This window comes from Bipolaris zeicola (genome assembly GCF_000523435.1).
Source record: "Bipolaris zeicola 26-R-13 unplaced genomic scaffold scaffold_83, whole genome shotgun sequence".
Taxonomy (NCBI): Eukaryota; Fungi; Ascomycota; class Dothideomycetes; order Pleosporales; family Pleosporaceae; genus Bipolaris; species Bipolaris zeicola.
Window position 1 is genome coordinate 23,240 of NW_006912132.1, and position 18,134 is coordinate 41,373.

An 18,134-nucleotide genomic window follows, 5' to 3' on the forward strand; every position below is an offset into this window, starting at 1 on the left:
ATCAGGAGTTGTTGTTTTTTGGGCTGTGTTTCTGCGGTCTTTGTAGCATTGTTAGCGCGTACATGGGAACATGGTTTGGTCTGGTCTGGTCTATTTCACGACAAAAAAAGACGTGAAAAAACGCAAACGATTGGCCCTGGAATGGGGTTCCCCTTCCCGCATTGGCGGGGCATGATTATACCCTCTATGTTTATTTTTTGTTTCTAATTATTGTGAAGAGGAGAAAGATGACAAGAGTAAGGAGAGAGAGAGAGAGGCATGGCAGAAAGCTAGCAATAAAGCAAACCATTTTTTTTTCTGTAACACAACGGCTATCATGTATAAAATGAACCGAATGAATAATTTCAAGACTTCTTCTTCTTCTTCTTCTTCGACATAAAAGTACAAAAGCGTTCCTATTCATCTAACTTGAAAACTACATCCCCCCTCCCCCCCCTTCCCTTTTCCTTTCCCTTCCCTTCACTTCTCTCTATCTCTCTCTTAGAAAACTTCACCTCATCAACCCACACATACACCCACAATCCGGCACAGGACACATAGCATGTCTCGCAAACCAATCCCTAGCATGATGGCCATGAAATCCATGCGTACAACTCATACAAAAAACCATGAGCCTCGCCTCTCGATCCTCTCCCTTGAGCGTCTCGTAGCCTCCCTGGCGGGCTGGATCCGGGGTACCGAGCCACAACATGCAGAGGGCACAACGCGGCATTTGGGCGGAGCAATTGGGGCAGTGGAGACCGGGTGTTGAGGAGGCTTTTGAGGGTTTTTGGGGGGGCTGGGGTTGGGAGGAGGTGCCTGGGGGTTTTGCGGCAAAGGAGGTGCGGTGGTGGTGTTGTTGTTGGTATTGTTGTGCTGGTCCTGGTCCTGCAGACTGGGGTAGTGCAGCACCAGCGGGTGTAGAGGTGAAAGTAGGGAGTAAGCGCCCTTTTGCTGTTTTTGCATCTTTTCTTAGTGCGAGGTTTTGTTGGCAGTTTAGACAGCGGATTGTGAGGCTGGGTTGTTGGGGTTTGTTTACGCTGCGGCCTTCGCGCGTGACGGAGAGTTGGTTGTGTTCTTTTATGTAGCGGGTGCGTTCGAGGAAGGTGCGGTAGGTTTGGAGGTGCTCGAGGTATGTGTCTTTCCAGAGCGTCCAGCGCGGGTCTTGGATGTATAGGGGACAAGCACGGCTTAGTAGTAAAACTGCGTTTTGCAAGCCCGAGCTGGGTTGTTGGGATATGTGGACGGTGAGGAGGTCGAGGGAGCGCGCAGTGAGACCTGTGAGGAGGAGCCCGGATATGTCACCCGTGCGGATGGCGGTGTTTGTAGCGGAGGTGAGGAAGGTGGAGAGGGACGAGTCTGGGAGGTATTTTAGGGCTACGGCAACACGGTCGTGGAGCGAGATTTGCGGCATATGGACTACGCTGGTCCAGTCACCGGTTATGAAGTAGGTTAGGAGGGATTTGAGATACGGGTTTGGTGTCATGTCAGCCATCCAGGCGCAGGCTTCGCGTTGGTCGGCTGAGACGCCCGAGGAGGGTGAGGCGCAGGCTATGACGGCTGCGAGGCTGATGTCGTCTTTTGGAAGCTTTTTCGCGGTAAGTGTGCTACGGAGGAGTGCCAGGGCAATGTCTTTGTAGCCCTGGAAGACGGCGAGGACAATGGCTTTGTAGATTTCGCCGGCGGAAACGAGATCGTTGCATGTCTTTTGGACGCCGGATTCTTCCAATGACCAACCGCAAAGACTGAGGCAGAGTTGGCGGTTCTCTGGGTATTCAGTGGATACGCCTTGGAAAGGAGGTAATTCCATTGCTTCGACAATCTCCTTCACCGCATCGTGGAACATTTCTTGGCTTGTTTTTGCGTCCGGGTCGATCAGTCGTTCGTCGTACATTGTCAGTTCGTTGGCCCATATCGAGCTTACACCGAGGTACTTCAGGTCAAGTCCGTTGCCTACCATACCGTCTCCTGAAGCATGGGCATCCATTCTTTCCACTAATGTCCATGCATCGACTAGGAGCGGGTTGTTGGCAACGACCGCTTTGTTTTTAGCGCAGTTGAGCGAGTAACCCTCCTGCACTCGCCTTTTGGGTACTTGGAGTATAGCGAGGAAATCTGAAAGTGGAAGTTTGACGTCGAGTCCCTCTTCAAGTCGAGGGAGCTCCGGTTGGCTAGCACTTATCTGTAAACTGTCTATGCTCGCTGATAGATCTGCTTCGTTTCTAGCATCTCTTCTCTGCTTTTCGCGCAGCGCTCGTTTCTGCAATGCAATCATATCTTCCGCGACTGTGCCATTTGGTGGAGTCGCCTTGGCAATGCAAGTGCGATCTTTGTAAATCTCCTCGAAAGCACTAACGTTGAGTCGTGGAGGTGATAATGGTACTTTGAGCACTTCAACTTCGCGGTTGGAATGAAGACCCAGTGCACATTGTCCTTCAAGTGGGCTGCCAACACTCATAAAATCGTACGCTACTATACGTTGTTTGTTACTTTGCCGATACTCCTTGCCATGCGCTGGGTACCGCAGGTGATGCATTGTTTTAGTGTAGTAAGGAGACGCCCATGCACGTGCAAACGGAGTATCTGCAGTTTCTGTGGGCTGGTGAGAGTGCTGAGCAAGTTCAATGACTTTAAATTCGCCAGTATTGGCAAGCACACCGAACGTCGCTCTCTTGGTTCCAGAATACCGAAGACTCCATATTGATGCGGATTGCGAGTTGTCTACGATAGGCTTGAAGTCTAAGACGGCGCCGCTGCTCGTACTGTCACCAGAAGTTGCACGCTGCTTGACAAAACGTGCATCCCATACTGTCACAGTTGGATCGCCTGCCGAGCCCGCTGACAAAAAGTAATTCTCGTCCATGGGATCTATGGCAATGTTATGTACTTGGCGCGTCTGAAACTGTGCAATGCCTGTTGTACTCGAGTCTGTATGGTATGAGCAAGACTGACATTCGCTATCGCTATGTAAACACACCTCTCAAATCGTAGATGCGCACATATTGCCTCGACACACCAGCGACGAGCATTTCTGGTTGCCTATCAAAGAACTTGATACTCGAAACGGCCTCCGAGCTTGCCAGTTTCTTGTAAGGATCATCCTTGGCCGTGACTCGTGAATCATTCATATCGTAGATGTTGAGGCAAACATCATTGCGCACTCTGTCTAGACCAGCTGCCAAGAGGTTCTTCGAGCTAAAGGCAATTGCGTTGCATTTTCTTTGGTGTCGTATGGAGAAAGAGTGGATGTAGTCGCTGTCAGGCTTGTCTGGGTCAAGTGCAACGAGGGTAGCCTCTCCAGAAGTTGATCCTATCGCAACCAAATTTGGGTCTTTCTTCGACCAGTCAAAGGCCGTGTAGTTTGGCAGCTTGTCGCGGATACATATTTGTTTGTAATTGACCTTGCTCTTACTGAACTCATCAATCTGACACAGACGTAGTCGATTGCTTGCAATATCGATGATTATAAACCGAGGATCGGCCTGCGTCGAGTGCGGTGACCACCTGATTGCCGCCTCCATTTCACCAGTCAGTGGCCGTGGCTGTGTTACGGTTCAAATTGGTGATTTTTCGGTGTTTCGAATGTGTCATTAGCCATTAACGAGCGATTTGAAGCAGCAAAGAATGAGCGAATCCATAGACATTGTGTTATTGTATCAGTTGCCTGCAGCATGGACGACCATGGGTGAACGCCCGACGCGTGACCCACCTTGGCGCAGACCGGGCGGTCAGACAACCTTAATTCTGCCGCCCCACTAAAACTTCCCTTTGCTCCATTCCAAAACTTTCCTGTTCAACTCCATTCGTCCTTCAGTCTACCACAATGTCGCAAAAGCGCAAGCACACCGAAGCTTCCGAAGCCTCGAATTCCGCTCCTAAGCCGTTCAAAAGACACCGCGCTTTCAAACCAGGGTCGGGTCACCAAAAACCGAAGAAGCGACCACAGGTGTCGAGTGACATTGACAAGAGCACCAGCACCCATGCGCTGAAGAGCAGGATACGGGATTTGAAGCGTCTGTTGGCGCATGTTGACAATGTGGGCGACCACAAGATGTCGGCAAGCAGTCGGATAGAGAGGGAGAGGGAGCTGGAGGCGTGTGAGCATGAGCTGAGAGAGAAGTTGGAGAGTAGCAGGGAAGCCGAGTATAGGAGGAAAATGATTGGAAAGTACCACCAGGTGCGATTCTTTGGTATGAAATTCCTGGGTCAAAACTCATCTGCGAGGATCACATTGCTAACGCGCGCAGATCGTCAAAAGGGCACACGGATACTCAAGAAGCTGAAGAAGGAGCTACAAGGCGAAGAGGACGAGGAAAAGAAACAGGAACTTGCGCAAAAAGTTCACAATGCCGAAGTCGATGTCAACTACGCTATATACTATCCGCTGATGAAGCCATATGCTTCTCTATACCCAAAATCGAAAAAGGAAAAGGCAGCGGATTCGGATGAGAGCGGGGAGGGTGATTCTGGCGACAAATCGAATCGCGAGGCTGACGGACCCAAGGGAGACGTAGCCATGTGGAAGACCGTTGAGGAAGCCATGGCAGAAGGCACGCTGGACGCATTGAGGAATAGAAAGGAAGACTTGCCAGCACCAGCGCCTGCAAAGGAAAAGAAGAACAAGAAGCTGGACCAAACTATCAAGAGTAAGGAAAAGAAGATAGCAGGAAAACTTGCTGCAGCGAAGAACCGTCGTGAGAGGAGAGCTTTGGGTGTCCAGGCTCAAGAAGAGGCAGAGGAAAGCGATGGTGGTTTCTTCGAGTAACATGCCACTTTTATCACAGCGTGGCCGATCGCATTATACCCGGCGAAAATGTCGTCAATATCATTACCCTGAAGCGCGCGTCGCACCAATGGATATATGAATGGTCTAAACAGCAACAGCCCTCGTATACATAATCTCTGCAAAGGGATCCTCCCTCTCACTTGCTTCCTCCGTGAACCCTAACTGGATGCGCCTCCGTATTGTAAACCCACTCATTCTTCCCATCCTTGGAAACCTGCCACTCGGCCTCGCCCGCATGAATCAAATACGAATACTTGAGCACCTCCGCAAACCAGAAGCTCTCCTGGAAATCGCTGAACCCGCCTCCCCCAACCACATTAACATTATTGATCGAGCTGTACCCACTGCCCACCCTCGTCGTATGATTGATAGCCACAAACGCATCCCACGCCCACTCCTGGTACTTTGGATCCGACGTAGCGCGGAAGGCATAGTAGTACGACTCGATAACCTCAGGCCTCAACACGTAGTTCGCATCCTTAATCCAGAAGCCCGCCGATTCGAAAAGCTCCGTCTGGTTCGCCGGTATATTTGTAATATTCCAAGAAAAGATTTCGGGCCCAATCCGCGTCGCAGTATTAATATAAGTCTCATGGCACCCATTTACGAGCTCGAGTCCAAAATCAATGTAATCCTGTCGTCCCAGGACCTGGCCGCCCAATATGAAATTTCCGCCATCAAAGCAGCCCAGATGCTGGTTGTCGAATTTGAGCTGTGGGCCGTTGTAGGCGGCGAGGAAAGTAATGTCAGGTCGTGGCAAAGGGTGCGAGACTAGATACTTGATACTACTGTCTACAGCCGTGACCCAGCGGTCTTTGAGCTGCGAGAATTTCGGGTCGTATATGTACATTTTGATAAGATATTCGTAGAAGGAATCCGAGCCGCTGACCCAGCCGCCCTTGCCGTCGGTGAATTCGCCCGTCTGCACGCTGATGGTGGAGCCGACGAGGCCGGGGAATGGCTCACCGGATTTTGGGGAAGGGGAGAGTAGGTACGACTCTGCTTTTGCGACGATATCTGCGTAGGTCTGGTTTCCGGATAGGTCGGCGAGACGCGTCCATTCGAGGATAAGAGTTCCGATTGTTGCGAGGCCGTTGGGGTTGCCGTCGTTACCGCGGGCGCTGAGGTCGAGATTGTTCCAGGGTACGCCCGAGGGTGTCTCAAATGCGTAGGAAAGGTTGTTTGCTAGGTTGATGGATTGAGTCAAGAGAGTTTCGACGTTCGATGGGTTGTCTGCGAGATGCGCCAGAGGTCCGCGTAGGAGATCGTATCCTGAGAGCATGCCGCCGAGATACCGGATTGTCGTCTCGAACAGTGAGACTGAGGAGTCTGTAACGGCCCAGTTGATGGTTGGAATGTGGTCTAGAATTTGGTTTACTGTTTCCTTCTCGCCCATGATGAGTGCTGTGCTGAGGGCATCTACGGCGGAGGCTCCCCATCCGTTTCTAAAGATGTGTTAGCTGGGTTTCCTTTCTCATTCTCTACTGAAGCGCTCTTCAAAATCTCAATCGAAGCATTTTTGCTACTCACCGGGAGTTACTACCATTGTTCGTCACGGGATTCAACTCATCCTTCGGAAACGCATAGGTATAATACCCATCCCAGCTCACTCTGAACGTGTCTACTACAGCCTGTGCTCTTTCTTTCGGGGACGAAAGTTCGGGAGGCGCCTCATACCGTCTCGCTGGCAAATCCACCGGTGCATTCGATGGCAAAGACGAAGCCACAGCAGCCGTGAGAGCGAAAACCCCGAGTCGAATCATCGCAGCGTGTCGTCGTCAAGCACCCAAGACCAATCTTTCCGAGTAGTAAACCGGAGATTTAAATAAACAATAGTGTGTCTCTCTCTATAGTAATATACTACTTTCCACACCGCGTCCAGAAGACAAAAAAATAAGGTTAGATCCAAGGTCAAGCAACCAAAAATGAAAAAGGCAAAAAAACCTTATTAAATTACTCAAAGGTGAGGAACCAAGCAAGTCTACATATGCCTTTTTTCACCGCCCGCCAACCCATCTCCCTTTGCAGATCACTATATTGCCTAGAACCTAGAATACGCATATATGTCAGCCGACAGAGACAACAAACACCATGACCCCAGACACACCCCCAAAAATGTTGGGGAGTTACCAATATTTGGTGATCCTTGTCTACCTCAGATTAGGAAGGTAACAAGTGAACGTTACGGGCAAACAAAGAAAAAGAGGGTGCATACCCAGATGCTTTCTCGTCCTTCTGCTGGCAAGATTGGGGAATGGTATCGATCTCGTGCTAGCAGCGCATGACCAGGGGGAGCCCAACCATGCTTGGTTACATATTGGTAGAAAAAAGGGCAATGGTACATAACAGTGGCGGGTCATTCACGGTGCATTAGCAGCGCAACCTGCCTTGCGTAGGGATCATCGTTACTACTTATTAGACTTGGGCTTGGTCGATCTTGTTGAGCTACCGAATTCCCCCCCCCCCCCCCTCACCAGCTTAATTAGGGTAGGTCGGTGTGCGTCTTACATCCAAGTCAGACTGGACTACGTAATTAAAGTACTTGGTTTCTTAGGAAAAGAGCAAGGATAGGGCGTGTAAGAACGCAGACTGGGGGGTCAATACTAGAGGGAGTTACGGAATAATGCGGAGTTGCAGGATCCCATGTATCCGCATCATACGTTACGTTCGGCGACTAGTACATGGGAGGGGGAAATGCGGGATGTGCAAGCCCATTCAAACAAGCGCTGTGCCTGGATGGTTAGCGGGGGTCGGATGGCCGGCCGGGTTTATTGACAAGACACGTCCGTGCACACAGCGACCTTGTGGCACCCGCTCCCGCATTCTTATTCCTAGTGCATTTTGCTCATTCTTTGTGACGGTAATGGGATCGTGATGGGGGGACACGGAATGCAGCTGTGGCATGTTTGCCTGAGGGTATGTTCATTTGCTCTATGGGTGCTCGCTACGTATGAAGACACTAACTACCAGAATCGGTTGTATGGATGTGTTTCAATCAAACTGGCTCGGCCCAGTCTACCTGTTCTGTGACGGGACCTCCGCTCGTCGAGTAGCTGATCTTCAGTCGAAGTTTTAGCCTTGCTGGAGGCGGCTGCTGAGCGTTAGTGTGTATTCATAGCATGATCATATGTGCGTGACTTACGCCATTAACGGCTGTGACCCTCATTTGCTGGGTCGCATCCTGGCCGCCATCCAACTCGCTTGTGCTGATAGGTTGCAACTGCAGCTTCTGGCTCTTGGGTACAGCAGCCTGTAGATTCACACCCGACAGTTGCGTGAGGCTCCCGGTGTTGCGGAATCGTGCAAGAACTTGCACTGCATTCGCGTCACGCTTGAGCTGGAACGTGACCTGGAGGTCATTCTTGTTGTATGCTGGATGTGCGGGCGGGCCAGATGCTACAGGAGGTGTTGGGTTTTGCGGAGGCGGCGAAGACATACCACCAAGACCGCCAAGTAGGTCAGACGATGCGGCTTGTGGGGGCGCCCGGGATTGCGCAGGGGCTGGAGAACTACTCGGGCCGGAGTTGAATAGATCCATAATGTTAGCGACATTCGATTGTGGCGCCGGGGAAGACGTTTGTGGGGGTGATGAAGCCCCGCCCATTATGTCTGCGAGCAGATCTTGGCTATGTTGTGTTCCGTTGGCAGAACCATTCACGTCAGCAGATGGGCCAGCGTCACCCATGAGATCGAGTAGTAGATCCTCGGTTGCTGCTTGTGCAGGCTTCTTTTTCGCAATCTTCGAGTGACGCTTCTTGGTAGCCTCTCCCAGTACACGTGACTCTTCTCGGATCTCAGGCGGAGGCATCTTTTCCAAAACACCCCTCCTGATCTGATCATGACCAAAGAGGTTGCCGTACTCGGCTGCACGTTGCTGAATCTCCACGTCTAGGTTGGCTGAGTATCGTTGTAGTAATCGTCGCAAACGTTCGATTTGTGCGGGATCGCTTAGTCGTGTCGTCAACTTCATCGATGCTGTAATGATGTACTGCTGAACAATCAAACCGGCGTAACTGCTGTTTAGGATAGTTTCAAAGAGATCGACAACATCACTCTCTCTCACTTCTTTGACAAGTTCTTCCTCCTCGTACTGGCCACCTCGTAATAGGGCATCGCCGTATTCTCCAATCACCCAAGAACCAGCCAAGGTAAGGCCTTCTTGTGTGATGTCTTCCTTGAGCGCAGAGTAGAGTTTCTGTACTGAGTAGGTCTGGAGATCGGGTGTGGTAGCGATTAGTCGGACAAAAGACGACAGAATCTGCTCTTTAACATAGTTGCCGGCCTGTATCCCATATTAGCAAGAAGAAAACCACAACCCAAGGCTTGAGTCACTGACCAGTTTTAAGACGCGTAGCATCGTGTCAACATGCCACCTCTTATTTGGCGCAAAGCGATCCGCAGCAATACCAATCTGTGAGGTCATGACCGGCTTGAACTCATTGTCGGCGACTTCTAGGAAAGCCAACAGCTCCCGTATAAGTACCCGTACATTGCTCTCATTGATCAGAGTAAAGCTAAGATCAAGTGCCCTCCTTCGAATACTGATATCTGGATCTCGAAGACAGTCAAGGATGGTGTTCCTGTGCCGCTGTACAGCGTTGGGTTCGACTGCAACCACCTTGATCAAGGTGTTGAGAGCGACATATCTAATGTTGTTATCCCGGTTAGACAGGAACTTTCCCAGAATGTTCACACCAAGCACACGAAGTCCGGAATCTGCCTCAATGTCGAGGATGGTAAGGACAGCTTCGTAGAGAATCGAATTACCAACATTCTTGGAAGAGTCGGTGTTGGTTGCAACCTGGGCGAGGATATCGTTTATTTGTTCGCTGACCTGAGCATCGCCGCGGGCCAGGACACGCAACAGCTGTAGTAGCTTGCACTGCAAGAAGGGATCTGTGATGCCCGTTACATCGTGCTCGGGAGCGTAGCCGGAAGATGACAGTCCCTTCAATATCTTGACCAAGCTGGGTACGGTTGGCCTAAAGAGGTCCCGTACACCATTCTCATCGTCTTCGTCCTCGTCTGCTTGGCACAGATTCTCTACCAAAGTGACACCACACAGCAGGACTCCATGGTTGCGGTCTTGTAGCAGCAACTTGGCCTTTTCCAAGAAATGTTCTTGTAGGTCGGGTACTTTTCGGCATATCCTCATTGCGCAGATTGCGGCTTTGCGACGTATGTAGGGGTTCGCGCTCGATATTATCGTTTCGACTTCTGGGAACAGGTCTCGAGCCATTTCAACCGATGCAATGTTTCCAAGGGTGCAAAGGGCGAGGCCGACAATGTACTGATTAGCATGGTTCAAGTCGCTGCAATACGGTTAGCATATGTGATAGGGCTTCAAGCTCGATGGAGGAGGACGTACTTCTTGAGCGAGTTGGTGACCAGGGTCAAGACCTCCTGGTTCTCATCCAGGAGCAACATGGTGCCCAGATAGCCCAACCGCTTGTCCGCAAAGCGGGGAGAGGCCAGCAGCTTCAAGCATTCAATCTGACCAAAATGCGTCCTCTCGCCGAGTGTGAAGAGGTAGAGGAGCTTTGCGACATTGTTCCTCCTCACATTTGAATCGTGGCTTTCCTCCCTGAAGCTGGCGCGGATCGCCGCACTCTCTTTCTGGACAACGGCACGCTCATCAGCAATCGTCTTTGCAGCGCGCACATTGCGAATAAACTGCTTCACTGGTAATTCTTAGCACATGTCCATAGCTGCGGGCGGTGCGATGCTTGGCGTACAGGAAGCCATTGCAGTGGCCTCTTGGACCCCACCCAAGCAGCGTTCAAAGGTTCGATCGAGAGGCGGGAATGAAGGACGGAGGGCTGCTGTTCGGTCGGCAGGATCAATCGGGCACGGGCAACTCGAGGTATTCCTTTTGGAGGGCTTGGTTGTCGACAGCGTTTGGGGGGACGGCTTCCACCTGGCCGGGCCGTTATTTGTTCCAGATGTCGGATGCAGACGCACCTCCCACCGACAACCAACGAGGGCAACGCCCACGCTACCGCTGCTGGCAGGCCAAACCACTTGAACACTGCTGGTTGCTACCATCTCTCCTTGACGCTTTTGCTAGATGCTTCAACTTGCTATCAGTCCAGCGCATCCTCCCCAATCTCACTTGAACAAGCCCAGGGCGTCTCGGCCATTGTACACGTCCATAGATAATATGGCTGGGGGCAACGGAGGCCTATCGCGCGAGTCAGGCACCCAGCGTGTTCCAGCTACGCAGACGCCTACACACAGTTATCGCATTCTGTCTTAGGCCATTCACCACGCATGCCGAATCCAATGACGGCCTTTTTGGCTATGAGGAGTGCTACAGACTACGGGGCGGATGATGATAGCCTTAGCTGGCTGGGCAAAAGTCCTTGATTCCCGCTGCACTGCCCGTGGTGGCAAGCGCGTCTGACCTGTGATGTAACCGACCCTGACAGCTAACGAATGTTAGAGCACCGTCGCCGCGATAGAATGGGTGCGCGCAAGCAGCCCCCAGGCAGACTTCTCCACGTGGTGATCCCATCCTCCTCCTACTCGATTCCTGTTTTTGTCATGCTGCACGGGTGTTCGGAAGGCTTGCCTGGCTACAATATTATCCACTACCCATAAGGACCGAGAACCAGTCGCCGTGTGGGTTGCTGATCATACTCTGGCCTGTCCACGTTTCAATCCCCTTTTGCATCATTACTTACATCCTCGACATGCGCATACTCTTTGCTCATGATGGCTGAATCCACAATGGCTGAATCTACCTCTGTTGACACGCACAACCATAATGGGGACGCCGACTTTCATTCCCCGCGACCGCGCAAACCCACGAGAATCGACCTCCTGAAGCCTAAACTTAGCGACGAAGGCCTCAATAAAAATGGCACTCTGAAAGAAGCCGCCTCTGGTCTCTCGAGGTGCCTATCACCAGTGTGCTTTTTTGGCGCAGCACATTACTGACCCTCCGCAGTGGAAGATCGACCCCTATACCCCCCGATGCCCCGCCTTCCGTCCAGGCCTCTTCGTCTGCGCGCCGACAGATACGCGCTCAGCACAAGCAGCGCATATTCCCTACCATCCACTACCAGAATCGCGTCTCGCACTTTGACCCCAACAGCGACCACCATGACTTCCGCGGCTTCTTCGTACTGTTCTGGATTGGCCTTGCCATCATGGTCATCACCTCGATGCTCCGAAACATGACAGAGACTGGATATCCGTTTCAGATGAGGCAGTGGGCATTGTTCAAGGAAAAGGTGGTTGAGCTTGGCCTGGTTGATGGTGCCATGGTCTGCAGTACGGCTTTGTCACTGCCTCTCCAAAAGCTGTTCCTCAAAGACAAAGTGCTTCGCTGGAACACGTATGGTATGGCTATACAGAGCGTCTTGCAGGCCATCTGGCTTGCTTTCTGGACTACGTAAGCCGTCGCTTTTCCGATCATGTACCATAGACTAACGACTGTGAAGATATCCATTCATCCGCGATTGGAGCTGGACAGCACAGGTCTTCTTCACCCTACATCTACTTGCAATTTTCATGAAAATGCACTCATACGCGTACGCTATCCAAGAATCTACAAATGACGGCCCAGACTGACGTTTCAAGATTCTACAACGGTCATCTCAGCGAAACTCTGAGACGTCTGAACGATCTCGACACACCTGATCAAGCTAGCAAAGTGGCAGCGGTTCGATACCCGACTCCCCGTACTCATCTACACGAGATTCCAAAGTCACCGTCTCAGACCGAGTCAGAACCCAAAGACCCAAATGCAGAATACCTTGGCCACTTGCGTGAGGAGCTTGCCTTGGAGCTTGCGTCACCTTTGGGTAATGTCTCGTACCCCAACAACCTCACCTTGTACAACTATGTGGATTTCATCTTCTGCCCAACGCTCTGCTATGAGCTCGAGTATCCCCGCAACACTCATGTTCGTTGGCTCGAGGTCTTCTACAAGACATTGGCTGTGTTCGGATGCATCTTTCTCATGGTTATTACTGCGGAGGAATTCATACTTCCAGTGCTCGACGTATCGGCCGTGCGACTCCATAACTCGAACAGCGCAACCGACTTTGCATTGATCATGGGTGAGACGATTGGTCGTCTGCTGTTCCCCTTTATGATCACCTTCCTCCTGGTATTCCTAGTTATCTTCGAGTACATCCTGGGTGCATTTGCAGAAATCACGCGTAGGTCTTTCTCAAAACCACAATAATCTACCCGCACTTACATTGTACAGGCTTCGCCGATCGTCAATTCTACGCTGACTGGTGGAACAGCTGTGACTGGCTCGAGTTCAGGTACGGATTATTACATATTTCTTCCAAAGCAGCGTCTAACCTACTTAAACAGTGCCGAGTGGAACATTCCGGTGCATCAGTTTCTTCGACGACACGTTTACAGTGCGTCCAAGAACCACATGTCGCGGCCATTGGCCATAATAATCACCTTTTTCATCTCCGCGCTGGCCCACGAACTGGTCATGGGCTGTATCACGAGAAAATTCAGAGGCTACGGCTTTGTTGCCATGATGCTTCAGATGCCCATCGTCATGTTGCAGCGAAGCAAATGGATCAAGGGTCGTACATTGCTGAACAATGTCTTGTTCTGGTGCAGCATGATCCTGGGACTTAGTATGGTAAGCTGACTCATCTCGGCCGAACGATGACAGATTGCTAACTATCAACAGATGTGTGCGCTGTACGTGCTTGTATAGTCTCCTGTGATAGAAGTGTTCTAGATACTGCTGCGTGTGTGTTATAGGGTGAATTGGCTTTTGCATTAGCATAGACGGGATAGACTTGCGAATACCCTTTTTAATTATCATCTGGTGATTTTTGATTCGACCTACAGTATAAGCCATCAGCCTCGTTTGTGCATCTCGTTCAAAGTGCTATAGGACCGGTGTATGCGTTGTGTGACTGTGCACAAGGCGAGCCAGATCATCTCGCAACTTTCCCCAAAAGAGTGTATGGTGTGACGTAGGTACACTAGCGGCTTCGGACCAAGTGTGATTCCGAGGTTGGAGGGGATGTCGGCGGAGTTGCGGGCGACCCCACAGCCCTGCGCATGGCGAACCAACGCATAGTAGCAGGGATGACGTCGAATCAACAATACGCGGAATACGAGCGCGCTGTACCTTGTGTGCACAGGAGTCCTTGGAATTCGACAAACTACTCTCCTAATTTACATTCCCATATGCTTTACACAGTAGACGTTCAGCAAGACTGAGACAGATCGCTTTCGACATTTGTTCCCGTATCATAGTGACTTCATCGACCGTCACCGGACCCAGCCAGTTCGCTCCACGGCTACATCGGAACTTCCACAGTCCGCAAATCTCGCCGTTATCAGAGCGCGGTTGCCAAAAGCTTGAGCGTTCCGTGACTTTTGGCTTCGTCCGTCCTCTTTGCAACATCTCCGGACTTCCCTCACCCATCAACAAGTCCAATAGTGTTCATCATGGCGGAATTGCATGAGGCGCTCGCTTGCCTAAGGCCAAAAGAATTCAGTGACGTCCCGACCGATGATCTCAAGGGATTCTTATCCGATATACTAGCTAAAGCAGAACTGATTGCAAACTCTGTACCTCCGCCTCCCAATGGCACGCCTTACGAATCATCAGAACGGACGCGAACCGAGCAACAACCCGCAACGAGCGCTAAGGACCTCACCATTTCCCAGGTACGGCGACCTCCGCCAGCTCCGACACATGAAGAGCTGCAAAAGTCATGGGGAAAGCCTCTCAAGCTGGGGAATGCCGATGCCGCTACGGGGATGAGCGTTTTCAAGATGGCCGGGAAGGATAGGCATGGAGCTTGGTTCTCAAGGACAAGTGTACACGAAGGTCTAGGCTTCAATAAATGGAAGCGTGCCATGCAGAGCGAGTTTGAAGAGAGTTTGAAGGTCCAAGGCGGTCCGGGCGAGGGCAATGTGCGAGGTATTGGAGGAGACCAGAGACTTGAGGACATGACTGTAGATGGTGTAGGACAGCTACAAGGTATATAGTGTGACATACAGTCCAGGAAGTGCAGACAGCTGACAGCATCGCAGTATACCAACTTTCAGCTCAATTTCCAGGACCAACCTCTCCGCGCGAGTTCATTACCCTCCTCATCACCTCGGATAGCTGTCTGACCGAGGCGTCAAAAGTCGCTGACACGATACCCCGACATTTCATGGTTGTCTCCATACCTGTTTCGCACCCGAACGCACCGCCACGAAGTAACATGGTACGGGGTTTCTATGAGTCGGTCGAGATGATACGCGAGATACCATTACCAGACGGCGACGCAGAGACTAACCCAGTCGAATGGATCATGATCACACGCAGCGATCCTGGAGGTGGCATACCTCGCTTCATGGTGGAACGAAATGTGCCCAGTAGTATATGTCAGGACGCACTCAAGTTTCTCGACTGGGCCTGCGCGAGGAATGACGAATCAGAAGTAAAAGCGGACACAGGAAGTCTGCACGAAGTCACGCGCACCATGTCCGTGGCAGATACAAATGGAATAACTGCTGGTGTTGGAGTTAGCATAGCGGAAAAGCCCACATACCCGAGTAGCCACTTGGAGTTACAGCGCAATGATTCTGCAAGCTCATCGAGCACCTCCTCAGCGGATTCATTTGCCTCTGCCGAGCAGTTTACTACTGCACGTGAAGGCCTTCCTATCGATACATCAATTCCAACACCGTCCACAGCATCTCAACAGTCCTTAACGATAGCAGACGACCATCACACCAAGGAACTCCAGAAGATCGAAGAAAAAAAGGATCAACTGAGAATAAAGCTGGAACAAGCCCAGGAAAAACTGGACACCAACTTGCAAACAGAAAGTTCCAAGACGGAGAAGGAAATACAAAAGGCAAACGAGAAGCATGAAAGAGAGAAGAAAAAGCAAGAGCACAAGTATCAGAAAGAAATACGGAAACTCGAGGAGCGTCGAGAGAAAGAGACTCGTAAACTGCTTGCGCGCCAACAGAAGGAAGCGGCTAAGAACCAACTCAGCAAGGTCCAGCGAGAGCGAAATGAGTATAAACAACGACTGGATATCTTGGAGCAAGAGAACAGACTGCTTAAGCTGCAGATTGGCGAACTACAGCACAAGAACACTGCTATAGTTTCTCAGCTGGGAAAGACTGAGGAGGGCATCAAGCTCTTGAGATCAATCAAAGAACAAGAACAGAATTCCAGGGTGAGGGCAGATTCTGCGAGTTCGGGCAGAAGTACGAAGAGCGGAAGGAGAAGTAAGAATTCAAGTGAGTCATCAGGCACGCTGGTACGGGCGGGGACTACCCGTTTCTAGGTTTTTGTGGGGTTTCCTTTTGGTCTATTTGGCGTAGGTATGGGTATGGGTTCTTTTCCTTTCTGATCACGTATTTCTTTTGGTACGCCATGTGCACGTTCGCAACGATGATTCCCTTGAGCTGCATTTAGAAGGCGTGTATCATTATAAGGTATAGATACCACAATTGTATATCGTTTTATCACGGTATAGCTGATGCAGATCTGGTTAGTATGCTCGCTTGATTGAAATAGGCGCTCTTGCCTTGTGCGGCGTGCAGCTGGCTTATTAACTAGTAACCTGGTAGATATGCCACCTACCCACCCTCCCACCTACCCCGCCATAACACGCATCTTCGGCCTCCGACATACAAGGTGAAGTGCAGCCCCCCTCCCCCCCCAAGGGAAGAACCACTCCTACTTATTTCTTGTGTTACACGAAGACAAAATCCCCTCGGAATACCTTCAACTGAATTGCCTGCACCTTCGCGTCCATAGTACGTGGTTCAACAAGAAAGCTGATTGCGGTCCGATTACGGAAGGCTTGTTTGGGTCGGCACTTGAATTTGCTTTTTTGTTGGCTGTCTGCACCTGAACAAAAGATAACTCACACCGCAAGTATTGGTGAAGTGTATCGAGGGGTTTATTGGGGACAATCTTCTTCCCGCCTTGTGCGCATCGAAGACACGGCTTCAGGGGTTCAAAAGAAGGAAGAGTCGAAAGAAGAGTTTAAAGTGGAAAGCCTAGCGTAAAGAACATCTGTCGAACGAAAACTCATCACGCGATTTCCACCTCCAACGATTGCTTTTTATCAGTAATTCTGACCCCGCATTACAACTTTGGGGGCCGAATTCGCACTATATCAGAGTCAACAGGTCTGCGCAAAAGGGTAAGCCTGGTTGCAATTGGGTTACAAAGAGAAGGAAGTTCAGTTCCAAGCAAAAAGGGTGTTTGAAAGTGAAAGAAACCGACGTGCTGAACCAATCCCGAGCAAAACACCACTAGACGTTGAGCGGAGAAGATGGACCCGAAGCCCAAGATTCTTGCCTTCCATGGCTCAGGCAGCAACTCCATGATACATACTGTACAATTGGCGAGATTGACAAGAGTGCTTGGTTCGGAATTTGAGGTTGAGAGTCTGAGCGGTATGCATTTTGCGCTTTCAAATCCCCCATCTCTTACTCTCATTCCCTGCAATGTTTGTTCCTTCCGACTCCGACTCCCAAATCTGCAGAATGCGATACTTCTTTCAAGCGCATAAGCCTGTATAAGATTCTCTCCCCCAGATTCGATTCGGGTACACTAGAAACCCAAAGACTTACTCTCACTAGCCCCCTTTCCCTCCCAAGCCGGTCCAGGCGTCCTCCCGTTCTTCGACGGCTGCGGCCCTTACAAACGCTGGCTCTCCGCCCCCGACACGGCCAAAGAACTAAAAGATGGCCCTCACATCTCCACCATGCCCTCAGAAGTGGAAGAACTCGTCCGCAACACCGTAAAGCGCATCCGCGACTCCGGCGGCGAAGTCGTTGGCCTAATCGGCTTCTCCCAAGGCACCCGCGTTGTCACCGGCCTCCTCAAGTGTGCCGAAATCGTCGCCGCGCTAAAGAAGAAAGGTGAAGATGTCGATGAACTAGACTGGTGCGAATGGGACTTTGGTATCACTATCTGCGGCAGTGCCCCACCGCCGTTTGTTGCGCAATCCGTTTCTGCTGCGCTAGACGCTTCCAAGCTTTCCGAGGACGAAAAGAAGGAACTGCTGGAGAGCAAGATTGCTATTCCTTCGTACCATATTCTTGGTAATCAGGATGAGTTCAAGGGTGTGGGCAAACGGTTGATTGAGCAGTGCTATGAGGTTGCTGAGGGAAAGAGTACGGTCAAGGAAGTTGATATCGGACATTTTTACCCCATACAACCCGCTGAGAATGAGCAGCTTGGGAAGTGGGCGATTGAGGTTTTCAAGAAGGAGAAGGCATGATGACAAGGAGTTTGGAAGAAATGATTCAGGTGCAAGAATAGAATAGATCTCTGTTTTTGGAATTTAGATACGCTGTGTTGAAAAGGAGTCTTGTTCTTAGGTACGCTGATACGCTGATACGCTTATTT

At 50.9% G+C, this 18,134-nt stretch overlaps 9 protein-coding genes across 9 annotated transcripts; 6 read left to right on the forward strand and 3 right to left on the reverse strand.

The window, feature by feature from the left end:
• Nucleotides 1–490: 490 nt before the first annotated feature.
• On the reverse strand, nt 491–3,500 carry COCCADRAFT_97360 (uncharacterized protein; the record flags this gene model as incomplete). Its single annotated transcript, XM_007714535.1, has 3 exons — nt 491–756; nt 892–2,907; nt 2,957–3,500. 3 exons carry the CDS (start codon nt 3,498–3,500, stop codon nt 491–493), a joined length of 2,826 nt encoding a protein of 941 aa, XP_007712725.1.
• Nucleotides 3,501–3,802: 302 nt separating this feature from the next.
• COCCADRAFT_5415 (uncharacterized protein) lies at nt 3,803–4,744 on the forward strand (the record flags this gene model as incomplete). Its single annotated transcript, XM_007714519.1, has 2 exons — nt 3,803–4,169; nt 4,227–4,744. The coding sequence occupies 2 exons, from the start codon at nt 3,803–3,805 to the stop codon at nt 4,742–4,744; spliced, it is 885 nt and encodes a 294-aa protein (XP_007712709.1).
• A 157-nt stretch (nt 4,745–4,901) lies between these two features.
• COCCADRAFT_5416 (glycoside hydrolase family 47 protein) lies at nt 4,902–6,528 on the reverse strand (the record flags this gene model as incomplete). Its single annotated transcript, XM_007714520.1, has 2 exons — nt 4,902–6,210; nt 6,296–6,528. The coding sequence occupies 2 exons, from the start codon at nt 6,526–6,528 to the stop codon at nt 4,902–4,904; spliced, it is 1,542 nt and encodes a 513-aa protein (XP_007712710.1).
• Nucleotides 6,529–7,760: 1,232 nt separating this feature from the next.
• COCCADRAFT_5417 (uncharacterized protein) lies at nt 7,761–10,510 on the reverse strand (the record flags this gene model as incomplete). The annotated part of the gene is made up of 5 exons (XM_007714521.1): nt 7,761–7,856; nt 7,908–9,047; nt 9,102–10,077; nt 10,134–10,446; nt 10,501–10,510. The coding sequence occupies 5 exons, from the start codon at nt 10,508–10,510 to the stop codon at nt 7,761–7,763; spliced, it is 2,535 nt and encodes an 844-aa protein (XP_007712711.1).
• Nucleotides 10,511–10,832: 322 nt separating this feature from the next.
• COCCADRAFT_97275 (uncharacterized protein) lies at nt 10,833–11,021 on the forward strand (the record flags this gene model as incomplete). The annotated part of the gene is made up of 1 exon (XM_007714536.1): nt 10,833–11,021. One exon carries the CDS (start codon nt 10,833–10,835, stop codon nt 11,019–11,021), a length of 189 nt encoding a protein of 62 aa, XP_007712726.1.
• A 473-nt stretch (nt 11,022–11,494) lies between these two features.
• COCCADRAFT_5418 (uncharacterized protein) lies at nt 11,495–13,460 on the forward strand (the record flags this gene model as incomplete). Its single annotated transcript, XM_007714522.1, has 7 exons — nt 11,495–11,661; nt 11,715–12,161; nt 12,211–12,300; nt 12,350–12,933; nt 12,984–13,044; nt 13,097–13,382; nt 13,434–13,460. The coding sequence occupies 7 exons, from the start codon at nt 11,495–11,497 to the stop codon at nt 13,458–13,460; spliced, it is 1,662 nt and encodes a 553-aa protein (XP_007712712.1).
• A 498-nt stretch (nt 13,461–13,958) lies between these two features.
• COCCADRAFT_97359 (uncharacterized protein) lies at nt 13,959–14,120 on the forward strand (the record flags this gene model as incomplete). Its single annotated transcript, XM_007714537.1, has 1 exon — nt 13,959–14,120. A coding segment is annotated over one exon (162 nt), but the record flags the coding sequence as incomplete, so codon positions are not given.
• Nucleotides 14,121–14,206: 86 nt separating this feature from the next.
• COCCADRAFT_37159 (uncharacterized protein) lies at nt 14,207–16,053 on the forward strand (the record flags this gene model as incomplete). The annotated part of the gene is made up of 2 exons (XM_007714538.1): nt 14,207–14,744; nt 14,798–16,053. The coding sequence occupies 2 exons, from the start codon at nt 14,207–14,209 to the stop codon at nt 16,051–16,053; spliced, it is 1,794 nt and encodes a 597-aa protein (XP_007712728.1).
• A 999-nt stretch (nt 16,054–17,052) lies between these two features.
• On the forward strand, nt 17,053–18,006 carry COCCADRAFT_5420 (uncharacterized protein; the record flags this gene model as incomplete). Its single annotated transcript, XM_007714523.1, has 2 exons — nt 17,053–17,176; nt 17,363–18,006. The coding sequence occupies 2 exons, from the start codon at nt 17,053–17,055 to the stop codon at nt 18,004–18,006; spliced, it is 768 nt and encodes a 255-aa protein (XP_007712713.1).
• Nucleotides 18,007–18,134: the final 128 nt, after the last annotated feature.